Below are 20,978 nucleotides of genomic sequence, written 5' to 3' on the forward strand. Positions count from 1 at the left end.
TGATAGGTTGATTCATTGATGAGTGACCCTTTGAATAACTTGGCACCATCATCTCATATTTGTACATTGTACAGTTCACAAACCAGTTTCATAGCTATCCTTTGCTCCAAAACTGCCAACACAGAGCCTCAAGGATTATGTGGTAGAAGAATCACTGTCCTCACTTCACAGAGGTGATCCTAGGTCTCGGGGAGATGAGGAGGCTTGAGGTCATGTGACTGGGTGCTGGCGGATCGGAACTTGGACCCAGGCCTTTGAATCCCGGCATTGTGCCCGCTCCACTGTTGAGTGTGGCCTGAAAACACGACCTTAATCCAGCCGTTAATTAATAACTAACTTGTGTGTTGGCCTCTGCAACTTACAAAGTTTCTTTTAATCTCCACAATCCTTTGGTGGCTGGATGTTGTTATAATTTTCCCCCAACCCGCCCCTTTGCAAAGAGGGAAAACTAGTGCTCAGAGGGTTGAAGTGTCTTACCCGAGGGCACACAACTGTGGCGACAGAGCTACACTCAGTACCCAGCTTCCAGCTTCCTTGTCCTCTGTTCCCTGTCCTCTGTTCCATCCCTCACTTTTCTTCCCATGGGCAGGCCCCGGAGATGTCTGAGCATGTGAGCTTTTCAGCCACCCTCCAGCAGCCTGAAGGCCTGGCTCTCCTGGGCAGGCCCCGGAAACAGCTAGCTCGGTGGTGCTGAGCCGCCCCTCCCATGAGGCCTTGAGTTGTTTTTCTTATCTAAATAAACTCTACACAAACATGGGCACATTACTCATGTGTGAGTTATTTGCGATAGCATAGCCCAGAGATGGGGAAATCAGTTCACACTGGAACTATGTCTCAACCTGGTCAAAAAACAAATGGGGAAATGGAGTTCTAGGCCCAGGGCAGCAAAACTCAAACCCACACCCCATCTCAAGCCCGGGGAAAACTTCTGCCCCGGTCACATGCTCTGTGGACCCCACTGGAGAGAAGACAGAACCCACCTGTGCCTGGGGAAGGATGTGAGGGAGCTCCAAGAGCTGGGCCATCTCTTCCAAGGCCAGCCTCTCTTCCCACGGGCCCTCTTGAGGAAAGACAGAGACACGCCTGCAGAGCAGGAGATCTCTGCTTTATCTTCTGGGCTTTTGCAAAATGAGTGCTGGAATCCATACCGGGTCCTTCTCCCCACATTTAATTAGATTCCTTCAACTTCTGGACTTGGATCTTTCACCAGAAGGCCTTGGGATCAGGGGAGGGGCTTAAGGAGCTGCTATAGAAATGAAGACTTGTAACTTAGCTCAGTGCCTGGCAGGGACCGGCTGCTTTCATTATGGTTGAGGGGCAGTCGGTTGTGTGAGTGATGGGAAAGAGAGATGATGCTAAAAGTTGTTTATCTTGGCCCACCATCACATACCTTCCCAAAGGCTTGCACACCCACTCTCTCAGGCGTGTTGATTACCTCATCGTTTAGGTGAGGGCCTCTCAGAGAAGTTCTCTGATGTGCTGGAGATACCCATGGGATGTCAATCATAAACCATGGAATGTGGGTTTTGTGTTTGCAAAGAGCTCTTGGACACAGGATCTCAGAGGAATTCTTGACAGAGCTGGAAAAAGAACCTTAGCCCCCTGACTCTTAGATCAGCAGATCTGGGTTCCAGAAAATGTTTCCAGGATGCCCAGCTCTCTGGATATGACTCACATTGGTCCCAAGGAATGACAACACTGCACATGGCTTCTGCCCCAGGGCTCTGGAACTGCGCTGCTGCTTGGCCCCTGTGGTCACAGGGATTCCTTGCTCCTCTTTACCAGCTTCAGACCAAGGGACTCGAGTTTGGAGAGGCTGTGGTTACTGTGCTGTGTGGGTCTTGTCCTGGAGCCCTTGTATGATTCATCTTTGTGTTCCCACAGGGACTGCCACTAAGACAGGGCTGGGTTAAGACCCTTGGATATTCTGAAAGATCAATCCTCCCCCATATGAAATTCAAAGAAAAACAATTCTAAATTTGAAAAAAATGCCACCCATCCATGTGGGCTGAACTCAAAATAGCTTCCTTCTAGAGATTTTGATTGCAAAATCCTGGATGAATGCAATAAAGCTGAACTTTTTTCCTTGGCCTAGGAGTGGGGCAAGGGAGGGAGGGGTTTTGCCGTTGGTCTAAGCACCTACTTGCTCTGCTTCCTGAGTCATCCAGATTGCCAAGGGAGTCTTGTATGTGGTAGATGTCAGCCCACGTCTTCTAAATTGAATGAAGTGTGCTCGCTTCCCAGAAGAGGACTAAATCCAAGCAGTAATGTGTTAAGGTATGGGCACAGAGTCTGAGCCAGCAAACACACACACACCCCCCCCATGTGCGCACGCGCGCACACACACACAAGCCCATGCAGGCACACGGAGGGGAAGGGGAAGGGGGGGAGGGAGGGGGAAGAGGGAGGAGGAAGAGAATATGTGGGGACCCAGCAACTTTTCTCAGTTCCAGTTTAAATTAACAGCAAAATAAAAACATGTTGTTCTCTCTCATAATTAATAGATGTGCTTGGAGTTTCACCTCTTGCCAGGCCCCTCCCCTGGTACTAACTGACCCTTTACAGACAAGGTTCTACAGAAGGATCAGCTACTAGCCCTGAACCACATGGCTGGAAGGCTGGGCCTGGAACCTTTAACTTCACGGAAGATGCAACTCCACAAAGGGATTTTAGAACTTCCTGTTGCAGCCCCAAGAAGATGAATGCATTTCTACCTAAAACGGGCTTAGATCTGCTTAAAAAAATAACAACAATGGTAAAAATACACTTAATGAATGTGTAACAAACCACAAAACCACAGAAAGTGGGGTTTGAGGGGGAGTGCATAATTGTGTGTATTTTAGACATTAAATTAAGGTAACATGGCCTCATTTGGAAAAATCTGAGGGGAGGAAGGAAAGCACCATGAAAATATGAGCTCCATGCGGGCTGGGAGTTCAACTCCACCGTCCCCAGTGAAGCGCCAAGGGTGGAGTGTTCCTTTGTTAGTGTGTGTGTACATTTGTTTTTCATTTATTCATTCAAATATTTACTGAGAGACTACTTTGTGCCAGGCCCTGTCCCGGATACTTGGCAACAGAGCCATTTATTAGATATAGGAGTTCCTGCTCTGGCTACTCACATCATTGGGAACAGAAATGATATTTTTGGGTTCTTGTATTAAACTCACTGCATGCTACCCAAGGGCAGCAGGCCAGGCTCTTCTCTTGTAGCATTTCTTCTACAAAGCACCCTGAAGTGTGTGCCCACAATGGATGCTCAGGCAATAGGCCCAATGTGTGTCCTGATGCCCTGATAGGCACTAGACTTCCTTTTCTCCTATCATCTCCTCTCCTGCTCTTATCTCCTAGACCTCCGGGGTGGCCTTGGCAGAATAAGGCCCTGAGAGTTTAGCTGATTAAAGCTGGCAAGAACTTGAGGTGTTACTCTCTCATGGTCATTTGCATCTAGTTATGGGAATTAGGTCAGAGCTAGGAGAGTCTCAAAGGCAAAGAGGTTTCAGCTAGAAGAATGACAGCTCCATGGCAGGGTGGAAAGAAGAATTCCAAGGCAGAGAAGAACCCAGTAACTGAGTAGCAGTGTCTGCAGTGGGTAATGAAAGGAGGGCACTGAGTCATGTATTTGCAGCTTGCAAGGCCAGTCTGCTCCCTTCATTTTACAGATGAGGAAGCCAAAACTAGGAGTGTAAACAGCTTGCAAGCTGGGAGCAGGTCCATTGCTAAGACCAGGCCCTCCAGACCCCTGGGCACTCCAGTCGGTCCATTAATCAGGTCCTTAACCAGGCTTTGAGAACTTCAGATAGGGTCAGGCACAGTGGTTCATGCCTGTAATCCCAGCACTTTGGAAGGCTGAGGCAGGTGGATCACAAGGTCAGCAGTTCGAGACCAGCCTGGCCAGCATGATGAAACCCTGTCTTTACTAAAAATACAAAAATTAGCCGGGCATGGTGGTGTGTGCCTGTAGTCCCAGCTACTCGGGAGGCGAAGGCAGGAAAATTACTTGAACCTAGGAGGCGGCGGTTGCAGTGAGCTAAGACTGCACAAAAAAAGAACTTCAGATAGTTTTCAGGCAAAGAGACTCCTTCCCCAGGTTGCAGCCATTCTCTTCATCTGTAAGTGAAGTCAGCTCTGATAAAGGGCTGTGTATCATCCAGGACCATGCGCCTATGTTTCCTCTGGTCTCTGTCATTTCCTAGTAATTATCTGAAGGCAGTGAAATATGGTACAACTAAAACTGAGAAGAAACCATACAAGAAACAGCGGGATTGTGATCCAAGTCACCTAAATTTTAGCAGTTGGCACCTGAAACCAATCTTCACTTATATCTTTCCATGCATACACTACAGATTAGACCTATGACATCACCTGACCTAGTGGCAGGATGAACACGGGACTGAGAGTCTGCAGTGTAAGTCCAGAGGCCGAGTGTCAGTTATGAGACTTTGGGCAAGTCAGTTCATCTTTCTTTCTTTCTTTTTTTTTTTTTTTTTTGAGACGGAGTCTCGCTCTGTTGCCCAGGCTGCAGTGCAGTGGCCGGATCTCAGCTCACTGCAAGCTCCGCCTCCCTGGTTTATGCCATTCTCCTGCCTCGGCCTCCCGAGTAGCTGGGACTACAGGTGCCCACCACCTTCCCCGGCTAGTTTCTTTGTACTTTTTAGTAGAGACGGGGTTTCACCGTGTTAGCCAGGATGGTCTCCATCTCCTGACCTCATGAGCCGCCCGTCTCGGCCTCCCAAAGTGCTGGGGTCAGTTCATCTTTCTAGGGCTCAGTTTTTTTCTTTTTCTTTTTCTTCTTCTTCTTCTTCTTTTTTTTTTTTTGATGGAGTCTGGCTCTGTTGCTCAGGCTGGAGTGCAGTGGCATGATCTCAGCCCACCTCCCCAGTTCAAGTGATTCTCCTGCCTCATCCTCAGTAGCTGGGATTATAGGTGCCCATCACCATACCCAGCTAACTTTTGTATTTTTACTAGAGACAGGGTTTCACCATGTGGGCCAGGCTGGTCTTGAACTCCTGACCTCAAGTGATCTGCCCTCCTGGGCCTCCCAAAGTGTTGGGATTACAAGTGTGAGCCACCATGCCTGGCCCTGAGTTTCTTGATGATTAATCAATTTACCTGCCAAACATTGATTCATCATCTTTGATGTACTCGGGTACAGGTGTTGAGGGGAAAAAAGGCAAGACAAGGTCCCTGACCTTAAGGGGCTTAAAATCTAGTGTAATGGATCAGTTCAGTAAACAAATAAATGTACTGATGGGTATAGGTATGAATTGGAATAGAGGTCTGAACAGGGCCGAGTGGGGCTCAGTCCTTCCCCGGGAGTCCGAGAAGAAAAGGCTTCAGGAAGGGGGTGATGCTCAAACTAGTCTTGAGCAGAGAAGGAAGTGTTCATCTGGCTGAAGAGGTGGCATGTGAGGACTGAAGGGATGGACAGGCCCCAGAAGGCAAGATGGGAGGGGCCTAAGCAAAGGTACAATGGGTGAAAGAATCGGGAGTATTTGTGATTTTCCTGGAGAGAAGATGTGATATGGGACACAACAAGAGGCATGAGGCCAGAGGTAGCGCAGGTCGCATCACCCAGTGCCTTCTATTCCATTTTGAAGGACTAGGGCTCCAGTCTCTGAATCTGTGCTGTCCACCAAGGTAGCCATTAGCCACACATGGCTACAGTGCACCTGAAACGTGATCAGGCAAGATTGAGATGTACACGTGAAATATACAATGGATTGCAAAGACTTCATACGAAAAATAATATAAAACAGAGATAACTTTTTTTTTTCCTGAGACAGAGTTTTGCTCTTTTTGCCCAGGCTGGAGTGCAATGGCGCCATGTCAGCTCACTGCAACCTCTGCCTCCCGCGTTCAAGCGATTCTCCTGCCTCAGCCTCCCAAGTAGCTGGGATTACAGACATGCGCCACCACCCCAGCTAATTTTGTATTTTTAGTAGAGACGGGGTTTCTCCATGTTGGTCAGGCTGGTCTTGAACTCCGGACCTCAGGTGATGCACCTGCCTCGGACTCCCAAAGTGCTGGGATTGCAGGCGTGAGCCACCGCGCCCGGCAAACAGGGATAATTTTATATTGATTACATGTTGAAATGATAATGTACTAGATATGTTGAGTTAAATAAAATAAATTATTGCCGGGCACAGTGTCTCACGCCTGTAATCCCAGCACTTTGGGAGGCTGAAGCAGGTGGATCACGAGGTCAGGAGTTTGAAACCAGCCTGGCCAAGATGGTGAAACCCTGTCTCTACTGAAAATACAAAAATTAGCCAGGTGCAGTGGCAGGTGCCTGTAATCCCAGCTACTTGGGAAGCTGAGGCAGGAGAATTGCTTGAACCTGGGAAGAGGAGGTTGCATTGAGCCGAGATCACGCCACTGCACTCTAGCCTGGGCGACAGAGCAAGACTCCGTCTCAAAAAAAAAAAAAAAATACATATATATATGTCTATATATATATAAATAATTAAAATTAACTTCACCTTGCTTTTTCTTTTTTAAATGTGGTCTCAAAAAATTTTTAAATTATATATTTTTATTGGACAGCACTGCTGTAAATAATGGCAAATCGCCGAAAGCATACTTTTTTATTTTAAAGCAAGAGAGATGCAAATTGAACTTGTGCTTTAGAATGCTCACTCTGGCAGCAGGTAGAGAACAGAGACAATTAGAAAATTATTGTAACAATTGGTGGCGAGCAGTGATGGGGGCCTGAATTAAGATGAAAGCTGGGTGTTGGGACGGTGAATTCCATGGCGCTTGGGGTGTGAGAAAGGCGGAGTCCCCAGGCTGCTGGCTTCTGTGACTGTAAATTTTGGTGGTGTCCCTATAGGAGGGAAGGTCGAGGAGGAGGTTCATGGAGAAAGATGACAAACTCAGTTCCGAACCAACTTTGAGTTGACTGTGGGCCACCAAACGGGAGGTCCAGGTGATTTGGCCTGATGTCTCTGGAGAGGAGTCTGGGCCGGATACTTGGATATGGGAGTCAGTTTATAAGGTTAGGTGAGACTCAAGGATGAGTGAGATCAATCAGGGAGAGGACAGAAAAGAAAAGAGGCAAGTACTTGGCTCTGAGGAACACCAATACCTACAGGAGGGCAGGTGAAGAGGTCTGAAAAATAGAGCCTCCTACTTCCTGACAACAATGACATCCTATGATCCCTCATCTCAGGGCAGGCAGCTCTCTGCTGGGAGGTCCTTCAGTGGAGCCTGGTTTTCATCTGTTGATTTCAGAGAAGACAAAAAGTCACAGCTAAAGCTGAAGCTTTCTGGTCCCCTTGAATGGAGCTATTGATGATGAAGCGAGGCAGTGAGAAAAGAATCTGCCCCAGGTGCAATGTCACTTTTTAAAGCTGATGTGGCAAGACTAAACTGGTGTAATCACTTTTCAGAGGGCCATTTGGTAATGGTATAAAAAGTAGAATTCTGCTTCTAAGGAATTATTCTTAAACAAATAATCAGGGATGTACACAAACGTATATACACAAGAATGTTTAAAACAGCACTTTTAATAATACCAAATAAAATTGGAAAAAACCTCACTGTCCAAGTGTGGGAAACTGATTTAATAGTTATGGTAGGCCGGATGCAGTGGCTCATGCTTCTAATCTTAGCACTTTGGGAGGCCGAGGTAGGCAGATTGCTTGAGCCTAGGAGTTGGAGACCAGAATGGGCAATATGGCAAAACCCTGTCATAAGTTAAAAATATAAAGAATTAACTGGGTGTGGTGGTGTATGCCTGTAGTCCCAGCTACTTGGGAGGCTGAAATGGGAGGATCACCTAAGCCCAGGGAAGTCAAGGCTGCAGTGAGCTGAGATTGTACCACTGCACTCCAGCCTGGGCAACAGGAATGAGACTGTGTCTCAAAAAAAAAAAAAAAAAAAAAAAAAAAAAAATTAAATTATGGGAGGTCCATGTGACAAAAAGCTCTACAGACTTTCAAAACAATGTAGGAAATACATATGTATTGACATAGAAAGATATTCACAATATGTTAAATGAAAATGCAGGTGAGTGCAATATGATTATTTCTAGTTAGTGGCTGTTGTTTGTCTTCATTGTGATTAAGAGCAAGGACTTAGGTCTAGCAGGCTGCCTGGATTGACTGGGCACAGTCACTCACTGGTCTGACCTTGCCATGCTCAGTGCCCTTTTCTGAAAAGGAGACGATAATAACATTGAACCACAAGCAGTTGTGAAAACCAAACAAGTGAATCGAATCCATAGAAGTGTTGAAAATGGGGCTTAGCACTTGTAAGACTTCAATAGGTGCTAACCTTCATTATTTTTTAAAACATCGTTAGTGAGATATAATTTACATATCATACATTTCAACCATGTCAATCAGTGGCAGGAAGTTCTCATGGGCTGCAGATGCTGGGCTGTAAGTAAGGTGCAGAGTATTCCAGATGGGATATTATTGTAAGAGGTCAGGATTCTGCTCTTTCTCCCGTCACACACCCAGAGCCTGACTACACTGAAGCACTAACAGGCCCTCTCTGAAGGCCAGCAACATCTTCACACCTGACCTGAGAGTGCAAATCACCATTGTCTCCTTCTCTGCAACTCTACAACCCACGTTTCACACACTGGAGACACCTGACACTGCTTTTGCCCACATTTTTTTTCCTTCTCTCTCTCTCTCTCTTTTTTTAGATGGAGTCTCGCTCTGTCACCAGGCTGGAGTGCAGTGGTGCGATCTCGGCTCAATGCAACCTCCGCCTCCTGGGTTCAAGGGATTCTCCTGCCTCAGCCTCCCAAGTAGCTGGGACTACAGGTGTCCGCCACCATGCCCAGCTAATTTTTGTATTTTTAGTAGAGACGGGGTTTCACCATGTTGGCCAGGGTGGTCTCGATCTCCTGACCTCATAATCCGCCTGCCTCAGCCTCCTAAAGTGCTGGGATTACAGGTGTGAGCCATCGTGCCCGGCCTCCTTCTCTTTTTAAAATCTGTTTTTTCATTGGGTTATAACTCTTATACAGTATACCCTATTTCCTTTTACAATTTAATTTTTTAAAGTCTGGCCCAATATACATAATAAAATTTACCATGTTAACCATTATGAAGTATACAGCACAGTGGCATTATGTATATTCATCCTTGTTCTGCTCTTATCACACCATCCACCTCTGGAACTCTTTTCATCTTGCAGAAGCTCCGTACGCATTAAACACTAACTGTCATCACCTCTTACCCAACCCTCTGGAAACCACCATTCTACTTTTTGTCTCTATGAATTTGTTTATTTATTCATTTATTTTGAGACGGAGTCTCGCTCACTCTGTCTCCCAGTCAGGAGTGCAGTGGTGCAAGCTCCGTTCACTGCAGCCTCTGCCTCTTAGGGTTCAAGCTGTCCTTGCACCTCACCCTCCTGAGTAGTAGCTGGGATTATAGGCATGCACTACCATACCTGGCTAATTTTTGTACTGTTAATAGAGACGGGGTTTCTTCATGTTGGTCAGGTTGATCTCAAACTCCCGACCTCAAGTCATCCTCCCGCCTTGGCCTCCCAAAGTGCTGGGATTACAGGCATGAGCCACCCTGCCTAGCCTGAATTTGACTACTCTACGAATCTTATATAAGTGAATTCATAGAACATTTGCTCTTTTGTGACTGATTTATTTCACTTAACATGGTCTCAAAGCTCATTCACACTGTAGCATGTGTAAGAATTTCAATCCTTTTGAAGGCTGAACGATCCTCTATTGTATATCTATACCATATTTTGCTTCTCCATCTGTTAATAGATGCTTGGGTTGCTCCCGCCTTGTGGCTACTATAAATAATGCTGCTATGAACAGGGGCATACAAATATCTGTTTAAGTCCCTGCTTTTAGCTCCTTTGGGTATACGCCTCTGTTGACTTTTTTTTTTTTTTTTTTTTTTGAGATGGAGTTTCGTTCTTGTTGCCCAGCCTGGAGTACAATGGTGCTATCTCAGCTCACTGCAACTTCTGCTTCCTGGGTTCAAGCGATTCTCCTGCCTCAGCCTCCCAAGTAGCTGGGATTATAGACATGCACCACCATGCCCGGCAAATTTTGTATTTTTAGTAGAGATAGGGTTTCACTATATTGGTCAGGCTGGTCTCAAACTCCTGACCTCAGGTGATCCTCCTGCCTCGGCCTCCCAAAGTGCTAGAATTATAGTAGTAAGCCACCATGCCGGGCCTCTATACCTCTGTTGATTTTTAATGTAAAAATAACATGCCTCTATTATTTTTAATGTAAAAAAAATTTAAAAATAATTTAAAGTCATACACTCTCGCTGCATTTGTACAACTCTATTTTCATTTCAATGCATCCTCTTTGGTGACTGTTCATATGCAGGTATTTTTAAACGTAAATGCTATTGTAATGAACCAACAATTTTCTGACTACTGTTTTTTAGGTCGACATTGCAAACAGAACCATAGACCATGGGCCTAAGCCAAAACTGATTTGTGACTTTATTATCTTGGAAAATAGGAAAGGGAAAACACAGCAACCTCTGTAAACATATATACGTACATACAAGATATATGCAAGGACAGAAACATATGAATTGAGAGAGGAAACTCACACAACATGTACTTAAACAACTGGTGCTGGACTTCGAAAGAATGAGCTATGAACAAGACCTCAGAGGTACAGGCAGAGACAGCTCACACGCACACACACGTGAATCTCAACAACACCCCTGTATGCCTAGAGAGTGCAACACACCAGGACACACATAAATGATAAAACAATAAACTCATACACACACCTCACACCTACCAGGATCTTCTCCTGGCCCCCAAACTCCCGGACTGGCAATTTCTGAAGGCTGGGAAGGAGATCCTGCAAGAGAACTCAAAACAGCTCTGTGAACCCTGCCCTGGGCTCCAAGTGCCCGCCCACAGGCCTGTCCCATGCTCCCAGCTCAGCGTTGGCCCCACGCCTGGGTCTGTGCACAGCCTCAAGTCCAATTCACTGCCCCAAATCTTTCCGAGTCAGACCTACTCCCTCTCAATACTTTCCTTGGACAGTACCTGTATCCAGCTCCTTCTGTCATAGTCATTCTCCCAGGGACACTGTGTAATCCACACCAGAAATTCTGCTATGGGCTTTGGGGGCATAGGGACCCACACTGGGCTGGCAGGAAGGGGCCAGCAGTCCATGGCCAGTCAGGCTTGGGCCAACAACAGCTGAACTGCCTGCCTCTCTGGTCCCTCCTCCATAAAGCAGCAACGCAACAACTAACTTGTAGACACTGATAACTTTAAACGTGGCCACATCCTTGAAGTCCCAAGCCCAGTCCTGGCATAGAGCAGCCCCACAAATGGTGTTAATCTCCTGCCCTCCATTCCCTAAGCTGTCAGATAGGGCAATGCCTAAGCCTGCATGTTTTAGGGGTTGCTGTGAGACAGGAAATTTTTAATAATTTTGACTAAGTTCTCCACATGTAAGATATCATGATCACCGAACTGAATAGTACTGGAAGCCAAAGGTTGTATCTTTTGAACAAACTAGAGAACAATTGGTCTATTGACTAATGTATGTTGAACACTTTGTAATGCTGTAGCTCTAGAGCAGTAGGGTAAAGTTAGCCACACTCCTCGGTTACGCACATCAATCAAACACACTTAAATGCATTTATTTATTTTCCCTCTTTAGCCTCATCCCCTATTCTCCCATACATCCAACTCAGACATCTATTCTACTCTGTTCAATATGTACCATTTTATTCCTACTTTATTTATTTATTTAGAGACGGAGTCTCGCTCTGTCACCAGGCTGGAGTGCAGTGGCATGATCCGGCTAACTGCAACCTCCATCTCCTGGGTTCAAGTGATTCTCCTGCCTCAGACTCCCGAGTAACTGGTATTACAGGCTCCTGCCACCACAACCGGCTAATTTTTGTATTTTTAGTAGAGATGGGGTTTCACCATGTTGGCCATGATGGTTTCGAACTCCTGACCTCAGGTGATCCACCTGCCTTGGCCTCCCAAAGTGCTGGGATTACAGGCGAGAGCCACTGCACCTGGCCTATTCCTAACTTTTTTATTATGGTAAAATATACATAATAAAATTGACCATTTTAACCATTTTAAGCGTACAGTTCCATGGCGCTGACTGCATTTACATTGTTGTGCAACCAACTCCACCATCCATCTCCAGAGATTTTTCATCTTCTTCCCCTGAAACTCCATACCCAGTAAACAACAATTCTCCATTCCCTCTCCCCCTGGCCCCTGGCAACCACTATCTCCTTTCTGTCTCTAAGAATTTAACTATGCTAGGTACCTCTGTAAGTGGAATCACACAATTTTTGTTCCTTTGTGGCTGGTTTGTTTCACTTAGCATAATATTCTCAAAGTTCATCCACAATGTATCATGTGTCAGCATTTCCTTCCTTTTAAAGCTGAATAATATTTCATTGTATGGGCCGGGCACAGTGGCTCACGCCTGTAATCCCAGCACTTTGGGAGGCCGAGGTGGGCGGATCATGAGGTCAGGAATTCAAGACCAGCCTGGCCAACATGGTGAAACCCCATCTCTACTAAAAATACAAAATTAGCTGGGTGTGGTGGCACATGCCTGTAATCCCAGCTACTCAGGATGAGGCAGGAGAATCATTTGAATCCGGGAGGTGAAGGTTGCAGTGAGCCAAGATTGCACCACTGCACTCCAGCCTGGGCAATAAGAGCGAAACTCCATCTCAAAATAAATAAATACATAAATAAAATGTAAAAATCCCATTGTATGGCTACAATATATCTTGTTTTTCCACCCATCCATTGATGGACACTTGAGTTACTTGCACCTTTTGTTTGTTGTGAATAATGCTTCTATGGACATGGGTGTGGAAATACCCTGAGTCCCTGCTTTCAGTTCTTTTGGGTATATCCCCAGAAATAGAATTGCTGGATCATATGGTAATTCTGCTCAGTTTTTTGAGGAACTGCCATACATACAACATACCATTTTCCTCAGAGGCAGCACTACTTCACACCTTTACCAGCAATGTGCAAGGATTCTAATTTCTTCACAACCTCTCCAACATGTTATTTTCTGTTTTTTAAAAGCTAATAGCTGGCCAGGCATGGTGGCTCACACCTGTAATCCCAGTACTTTGGGAGGCAGAGGTGGGAGGAATCACCTGACATCAGGTGTTTGAGACCAGCCTGACCAACATGGAGAAACCCTGTCTCTATTAAAAATACAAAATTAGCCGGGTGTGGGTGGCACATGCCTGTAATCCCAGCTACTCAGGAGGCTGAGGCAAGAGAATTGCTTGAACCTGGGAGGCAGAGGTTGTAGTAAGCCAACATTGCACCATGGGACTCCAGCCTGGGCAACAAGAGTGAAACTCTGTCTCAAAAAAAAGAAAAAAGATAATAGCCATCCTAATGGATGTGAAGTGGGTCAATGTGTATCTTTTTATTTGTATAACTTCTTTCAAAATATATGTAATTATTTTGTGTATATGTAATTTGTTTTACATAGTAGCATTATGCTATTCATTTCCCTCTGTGTCTTACGATTTTCTCTTGGAACTATGTTTAAGTTCTATGCATTTGTTTTGTGTACATGGAATTCATTGCTTCTCACTTTCGCATAGCACGTTATGGTATGCATGAATCACATCCATGTATATTGAGAACCTACTATGTGCTTGTGCCAAGCTTCCTATATGAGTGATTTAATCTGATTCCATACAGCAATCCTAAGAAGGTGTTGTAATTATCACATTTTACGGATGAGAAAACTGACACACACAGAGTTACGGAACGTGCCCAGAGTCACACAGCCGGAAGTGGAAGAGGTAGAAGTTTAACCCAGGTCATTCTGGTGCCACAGAAGAGCTCACACGTGTAAGGTATTACAAAGAGCTATAGATAGAGATCTGACTGTAGACAGAGGCTCTCCCTTAGGCGAGGGCACTCTGATGAAAGTTCTAGTCCTGATTTGGCTACTAATCTTCACAATGCAAATCACCTTCCTTTACAGACATCACTTTCTGTCTGTGTAAGATGAAGATGATTTTATATGCTTTTTCTAGATTCACTACTTGTTGATTAAATACCCTTTAGCTAATGGGAAAATAATCAGAATTGAGGTCAGGTGTTTGTTTCTTTCGTGTATTTGAAGTGGCCCACCTGGGAGTCACTCCAAATATGTGAAAACCACTCAAAATACAAGAAAACCCACCTCATGAGGTGAACTGTTCATAGGATGGACTATTCCCAGGGAAACAGAGCCGCTGTTTCCGTTTCCATCCCACCTCTCTTGAACTTTGCACTTAACCATGATGAAAAACTAACCGGGCTAACGTTTCCCTCCCAAGAACAACCTCTGCAAAAGCAGGCCTGGGTGGGCCTCAAGAGACCAGGTGCCAGAACAGAGTTTTATCCATCAAGAGTGGCCCACCCATTCACTGCCCAAAGTCAAGATCAACAGAACATGTGGGGTCTTCTCAGCACTGAGAAGAATCAGTTCCTCAGCCCTCCTCAGAGCTTTCTGAAACTGGACTTAGTGCCCCAGTGGAGGGACCTCTCTTGGAGAAACAGGCCTGAGGAGAAATAACTAGCCTAGAAATGGCACTTCTTAGACTTGCAGGTGGGTCCAGCACTATTTTTCTGCATGCACAGCTGTTCCTGTCACACAGATGCCAGCAGGGGAAGCGCAGGGAAGCGTGGTTCTGCCGCACTCACTAGCTGGCTGCCTGGTGATTTCTTCCCCTCAGGAAGATGAGAGGGCTTGAATGAGGGCCCCTTCCAATGCCATGATTTTAGAGGGTGAAGTACCTGTCAGGTCCTTCCACTACATGTAATCCTCAAATCTCTCTGAGGCTCTTCCTCCACAGTGCAAATTGCCTTCCTTTATCAGACATTGCTCTCTGTGTAACATAAAGGACTTGAACTAGAGGAGGACAGTTACAATGCTCTTTCTGGATCCACCACTCTGCACAGTGAGAATCATTTACTCCATTCTTACAGCAGAGAGAACAGACGCTCCGCGAGGGGAAGAAGAGAAAGCCAGCATTGGAAGCCAGGCCAGTCACTGACGGATACTGAGCCCCTTTTACTTTCTCTGGCTACCTCTCAATGGTTGGACTTGTTCAGGTTAAGATTAACATTTTACTGGACGATGATGACTGCAAGGTCCCTGTCCATCTTTGCCCACTCAGTCACATCATCCTCATCCCCACTCTTTGATGCTTCTCTAGGCTGTGAATCCCTTGAAGACCTTCGTCTTTTATTTTGTAAGTTCAGGAACTGAGTAGGAGGGCTGCAACATAGACCTGCTCCGTCAATGTATGTTAAACTTATCTGACCTCCCTCCACCACTTTTCATGGCATTAACAATGCAAACCTTTTCACATGAGCTTCTCACAGCCACCCTAGGAGATTGCGAGGGAAGCTACCTCTAGCCCCATTTTACAGGTGAGCAAATAGTCCTTGCAGTGTTACAATAGTGTGCTTGTGTAGAGAACTGTTTTGCAAAGAGCTCGATCAATGATGTCTTCTTTGCCTTCCGTGACCCAGGCAGCTGGGTGCAGTGTCGAGATCGAAGACTGAGGCGTCAACAAAGTATTGGGTTCAAATTCCAGCTCTGCCACTTGGAACCCTGAGTAAGTAATATAATCTCTCTGTGCCTCCGTAAACGTGAGGCATAGGAACATCTACCTCACCAACCATTGTTAAGATTGAATCAGAGGCAGGCGGGCTACCTGGAAGAAAGCAATTAATAAATGAGGATTGTGTCATCCTTGTCTCTTGAGGGACGGGAAGAAGAGAGTGAAACCTAAGACCACAGCGGCAGCGCATTAACAGGAGGACCAGCAAGCAACGGAAGTCAGGTTGACAAGCCTCAGTTGGGTTTCAGGGATTCTCCTTTTCAGGCGGGTATTTAGGAAGAGAGAAGGTGAGGAGCACAACGCCCTTCTGCAGCAGCAGCTGCGGACTGGCTTGTGGGAGGCGATTCTCTGGGGCAAAGCAAGGGCCCCTGCCGCTTCTGGGCTGACTTTGTGGATTCCGCCACACCTCACAGGGCTTTGTAACTCCCCACCCACTTGAGGGTTTGCAGATAACTTTTTTTTTTTTTTTTTAAACAAAGCGGGGGTGGGGGGTGGGGGATTCCTGCTGTTAAAAACAAACAAAGGGCTTAGACACCGGCTAGTCAACTGCGGGAGGCAGCAGCAAGAGAAAGGCCAAGGGGCCTGGAGTAGCTCCTTAAAGCCGCCGAGGGCCCTGCGGCCAGACGCCCCTGAATTCTTTTGGTGGGGTGAAAAGCCCCGGAGCTCCCCAATGTGCCAGTTGGTTTGTTGTTGTTTTGCTTTTTTTGAATACACAAACTCTCCGAATACTCGTCTTGCCCCACTTTTTTGTGAGTTCATTGCTCTGGAAACAAAACTCTTCCATTTACTGGGAATTATCAAATTTCCGATCTTTCTCTATCAGGAGATCCAGCAACACCGTGTTATGTAAATTTCTTCCAAAGATAAATTCGAAAGCACCTCCATTCATTCCTTCAAGAACTCAACAGATGTCCTTGAGGCTCATTTTCTGCCGGGCACTCAGTTCAGAAGGCTCAAAGGATCCCTGGCTCCAGCCATTGTCCAGGTTGTCACTGGTGTCCCCAGCTCTCCATTTCTGAGGACCCACTTCTCCCCCCCCCACACCCTCCTCCGCACACTTTCCCAAGGCTCTCGGCCGGTGTGATCTCACCAACGAGAGAATAAAAACAGCCCAGGGGCGCGGGCGCGGGCGCGGGCGCCGGCCAAGAGCCTTGACGGGGATCAGCCAGCGCGAGGCCAAGTGCGGGCCCCAACTTCCTGGGCCCGGGCCTTCCGCGCGCCCCCTCTCGGGCTCGGGTCCTCTCCAGGGTTCACTCCCGTCCGGACGGCGCTTACTTGCTGCGAGTCCAACCCTCTCCGGCCCGCAACTCCAACCGAGCCGCACAAGTGTGGACTCCGAGAGCGGACGCCTCGGGCCGCGCTCAGCCCTCCCGCCCGAGGCCCCTCTCGCCGCGCGTTTCCCAGGACTTCCTCCCCGCGCCCGCCCGACTTCAGGTCGGGGCCGCGCGGGGTCCCGCGCGCTCCAGCCAGGACTGCCGCCGCCCGCGTTGCCCACGTGGGCGTGCTGGGCACGGGGTGGTGGCCGGCCGGCCAGCCGGCCGGCCGCCCTCCCCGGAGCAGGGGGCGGGCAGGGCGCCCGCGGGAGGAGGTGGCGGGGCGCAGGGGAGGAGGCGGAGAGCCCCGGCGGCGAGGGGGCGGTGACAGCGCTTGGAAAGGAGGCTGCACGCGGATTTGCATGAAACACAGACTGGGAGCGGGCGGGAGCGGGAGCGCGGCGCACGCCCCGGGCCGGCCCAGCCAGCGAGCGAGCTAGCGGCGAGCCGGGAGGAGGAGGGTGGCGAGGCGGCGAGGCAGCAGAGGCGGAGGGATCTGCGCATCAAAGCTAGCAAGGCGAGCGAAGTTTGGCCGGGGGTTGGACTTTCCTTCCCGGAGGCGGCACCCAAACAGCTACCCCGTGCGGAAACCCAAACTTCTGCTGCCACTTGGAGTCTCGCGGCCGCCGCCTCCGCCCCGCGTTCGGGGCCTTCCCAACCCGGCACCGCTGCCGTCCGCCCGCCCGGCCGCCCTTCTCTTCGCCGTGGGAGCCGCTCCGGGCGCAGGGCCGCGCGCCGAGCCCCGCAGGCTGCAGCGCCGCGGCCCGGCCCGGCGCCCCAGCAACTTCGCCGAGAGTTGAGGCGAAGTTTGGGCGACCGCGGCAGGCCCCGGCCGAGCTCCCCTCTGCGCCCCCGGCGTTCCGTCGAGCCCAGCCCCGCCGGGGGCGCTCCTCGCCGCCCGCGCGCCCTCCCCAGCCATGTCGTCCATCCTGCCTTTCACTCCCCCGATCGTGAAGCGCCTGCTGGGCTGGAAGAAGGGTGAGCAGAACGGGCAGGAGGAGAAATGGTGCGAGAAGGCGGTCAAGAGCCTGGTCAAGAAACTCAAGAAGACGGGGCAGCTGGACGAGCTGGAGAAGGCCATCACCACGCAGAACGCCAACACCAAGTGCATCACCATCCCCAGGTGGGGGCCCGCCCGGGGGACCCGGGGACACGCCGACCCGGCCCCCTGGCACTGCGGGGCCGACCCATTGGGGTTGAAGATGGGAAGAGGGAGAGAGAGGGAGTGAGACTGTGTGGGTGCGTGTGTGTGAGAGTGGGAGCTAGAGCGCGGGCAGGAAGGGGGTGGGGGGACCCCAAACAAAACCATCTCTGCATTTGCAAAGATCAGAGCCCGAGGCTTCCACACGGCACTCTGGCTTCCAGACCTCACATTCCCTTTCCACCTCCGGGAGGGGAGAGCGGGTTGTTGCGGGACTCGGCCGCCCCCACCCTGGGGAGCTGGGGCTGGAAGTTGAGGCCCGCTTTGTTCGGCTCCGCGGGCCGGAGCCCCTCCTCCGCCGCCGCCGCCTCCCGCCCCCGCGGCCCGCGCTGGTGGAGGTGGTGGTGTCTTTGCGTTTCTTTTCTTCAGTCCGGTCTCCCCACTTTCCTCTACAGGAATGCGGTCCGTACAGCTGGGGCTGTGGGTGAGGAGCGGGAGCCTCGTGATTGACAGATTCCTTCTTCGTTCTTTCTTTGCCTTCGGGATTAGCATTTTTATCGAGTATTTTTAGACTCGGTTGTGCCAGTCTCCCGCCCCCTGAGCACGCACGCACTTTGGTTGCAGTGCAATGCTCTGACTTCCAAATGGGAGAGACAAGTGGCAGAAAATAGGGTCTTCTCCCCCACCTCCCACTCCCCATCCCGACTCTTTTGCCCTCCTTTTGGTCCAAGAGATTTTGAGTCCGTGCAGAATGAGGGAGAGGGGCGGGCTGGAACCGGGCAGATAACAAAACACACCCCAAAGTGGGCCTCGCATCGGCCCTCGCATTCCTGTAGAGCCCTCCTTCCCAAAGCGCGCTGCCATCTGTCTGCATCTCCTTTATCCTTCCTGTTGCGCGCTAGCTAGGTCGGGCGGGAGCCCACAGATGGCTGATAGAAAGGGTCAGTGACTTCTCTCCACTCCCCCAGGGCCTTCCTTAGCTTAGCTGTGCCTGGCTGGGAATTGGGGGTGGGGATACCTTGACTTCCTGTCTCTACCTCTCAGCCTCCTTTGATTCTGAACCGAGGGAGAGAGTGTGTGTGTTGGGGGCTGGCTGTTTTGGGGGTCCCAGGCTGCAGAGGAATGAGTAGAAAGCACCAGGGACTGTAAGCCAAAAAAGGGATTGTCATCCCTGCCCCTGGGCCAGGGTGGACTCCATCCTTGGCCACCTGCTTGGGGCAGTTGTACAAGGGCTGCCAGGCGAGTCAGGCAGGCACAAAGCAACATCTGTCCACGGGAACCCAGGGCAGGCCTCCCCTGGAAATAAATGCCACATATGGTGGGAGTGCAGACTTAAATTTTTTTTTTTTTTTTGACTGGGTGGATCCAGTCAATAAAGGGGGAGGGAAGGCGGTGTGCTGTCTGGGGAAGTCCCTGGCCGTGTGATCGGGAGCCAGAATTGACTTCAGAGGAGGTGGTGTGATGTGATGGTCAGAGAGACCTGGGATTTGGTTCCAGCTCTGGTTCTTAATTCTTCTGTATTCCTTCGGTGGGGGTGGAGAGGGTAGAGTGGGTGAATATGCTACTTCTCTGTCTGGGGAGGGGTCTGTCAAACCTACCTTCCTCTTATCTGCCTGGGTGCATTGAAGACAAGTGCTTTATGCATTGAAACAGGAAAAAAAATGGTATCAATTATAAAACAGGCAGCTGTGAAAAGTGTTTCACGGTTTACAAAGCACTTTCACATGGTTTTCTGAGGTCCTCAAAACAAGATAGAAAGCAAGCAAGCAAGCAACCAGCCCTGGAAAGTAGATAAGGTTGTTAGGCTTAACATTATCACGTTTTTAAAGCAGAGGAAACTTTAAAAGAGAGAGGTGAAAAGGCTTGAGTTGTAGACGTGGGATTCTGACAGAATGTGCTCTTTCTGCTGACCCATGCTGCTTTATACTTTGAAGATCCTGAATACATTCTTTGCTGAATGCTAAAACTGTGTTAGCTTGGGGAGGGCCCTGTGGATGTTTGTATGTGCGGTTGCTTCTTTAATCTTTGGGCTGGTGATCGCTTGGCAGAGAGGCCCTGCTTTCCCTTGCCTTGGTAGGAGTTTGTCCTCTGTGGGGCCATACCTTTGGCCTGCCTTTTCCTCTTCCAAAGTCCTGCTGAGACTTTGGAAGCCTAAGACATGTGAACGCTTTGGATGATTCTGAGGGTTCAAGCCAACCTGCCCTGTGGCCTTCTCGTGACTTTGTTAGGACTGAGGCATCTTCTGCCTGCCTGGATAGGACTGAATGCAAAAGCAGATTTTTTTTTTTTTCATCTTTTTTTTCAGTTAGGGAAACCCAGTTGCTTGGGTGGATCCAGACAAAATGGATTTTCATCCTTGGATTTTGTGCCCACGCCTCTGGGTCACCTTGTGTCCCTTGGCAACAGCTGCTGCTGTTTTGGTCGTGGGCAGAAAACTAAAGGCCACGTCTTGGGGAGGTGGCTGGTTTGGCCTTATGCTGGTGATATCGATGTGTCTGCTAAGCCCCATAGATTGCAGTGTTGCTTGTCAAATTGTCTGCTTTCACCACAACTGCCTTTTAGTTTGGAAAGTAGAGAAAGGAAAGCGTTTAACTTAGTCATTCCCCCTGTGTGTGGGGGGTTGGTCACTGGATGCTTAAAAACACTCTGCAAGATCTGGACTCTGGGGTTTAAGGAGCCCTCAGTCTAAGGAGATTAAGCCAAGTGTGTTTTGGCTAATATATAATCACGAGCTGCAACAGCAATATTTGGCAATTAGAGCTGTATACTGGGGACTTCCAGACCACAGGCTTGCTTCTCTGTGACACCAGCTCTAATTTGTTTCAATTATCAGGGGAGCTGGAGTGATACACACTTACCGACATCAAGAAGGTAAAAGAGATTGGTGCCGAGGAAGTGGTAAGAGCTTCATTTAGATACACCA

At 48.7% G+C, this 20,978-nt stretch overlaps 1 protein-coding gene across 6 annotated transcripts in view; it reads left to right on the forward strand.

The window, feature by feature from the left end:
* The first annotated feature begins 17,278 nt into the window (after positions 1–17,278).
* Positions 17,279–20,978, forward strand: part of SMAD3 (SMAD family member 3) — a 131,609-nt gene continuing 127,909 nt past the window's right edge. For all 6 annotated transcript variants that reach the window (XM_073996108.1, XM_073996111.1, XM_073996109.1 and 3 more), the window contains exon 1: positions 17,279–18,037. Coding sequence is in view for 2 of the 6 variants with exons in the window: in XM_045395621.3 (XP_045251556.1) it covers positions 17,832–18,037 (206 nt within the window). In the remaining 4 variants the exon portion in view is untranslated. The remainder of the gene's footprint in view (positions 18,038–20,978) is intronic.

This window comes from Macaca fascicularis, chromosome 7, assembly GCF_037993035.2.
Source record: "Macaca fascicularis isolate 582-1 chromosome 7, T2T-MFA8v1.1".
Classification (NCBI taxonomy): Eukaryota; Metazoa; Chordata; class Mammalia; order Primates; family Cercopithecidae; genus Macaca; species Macaca fascicularis.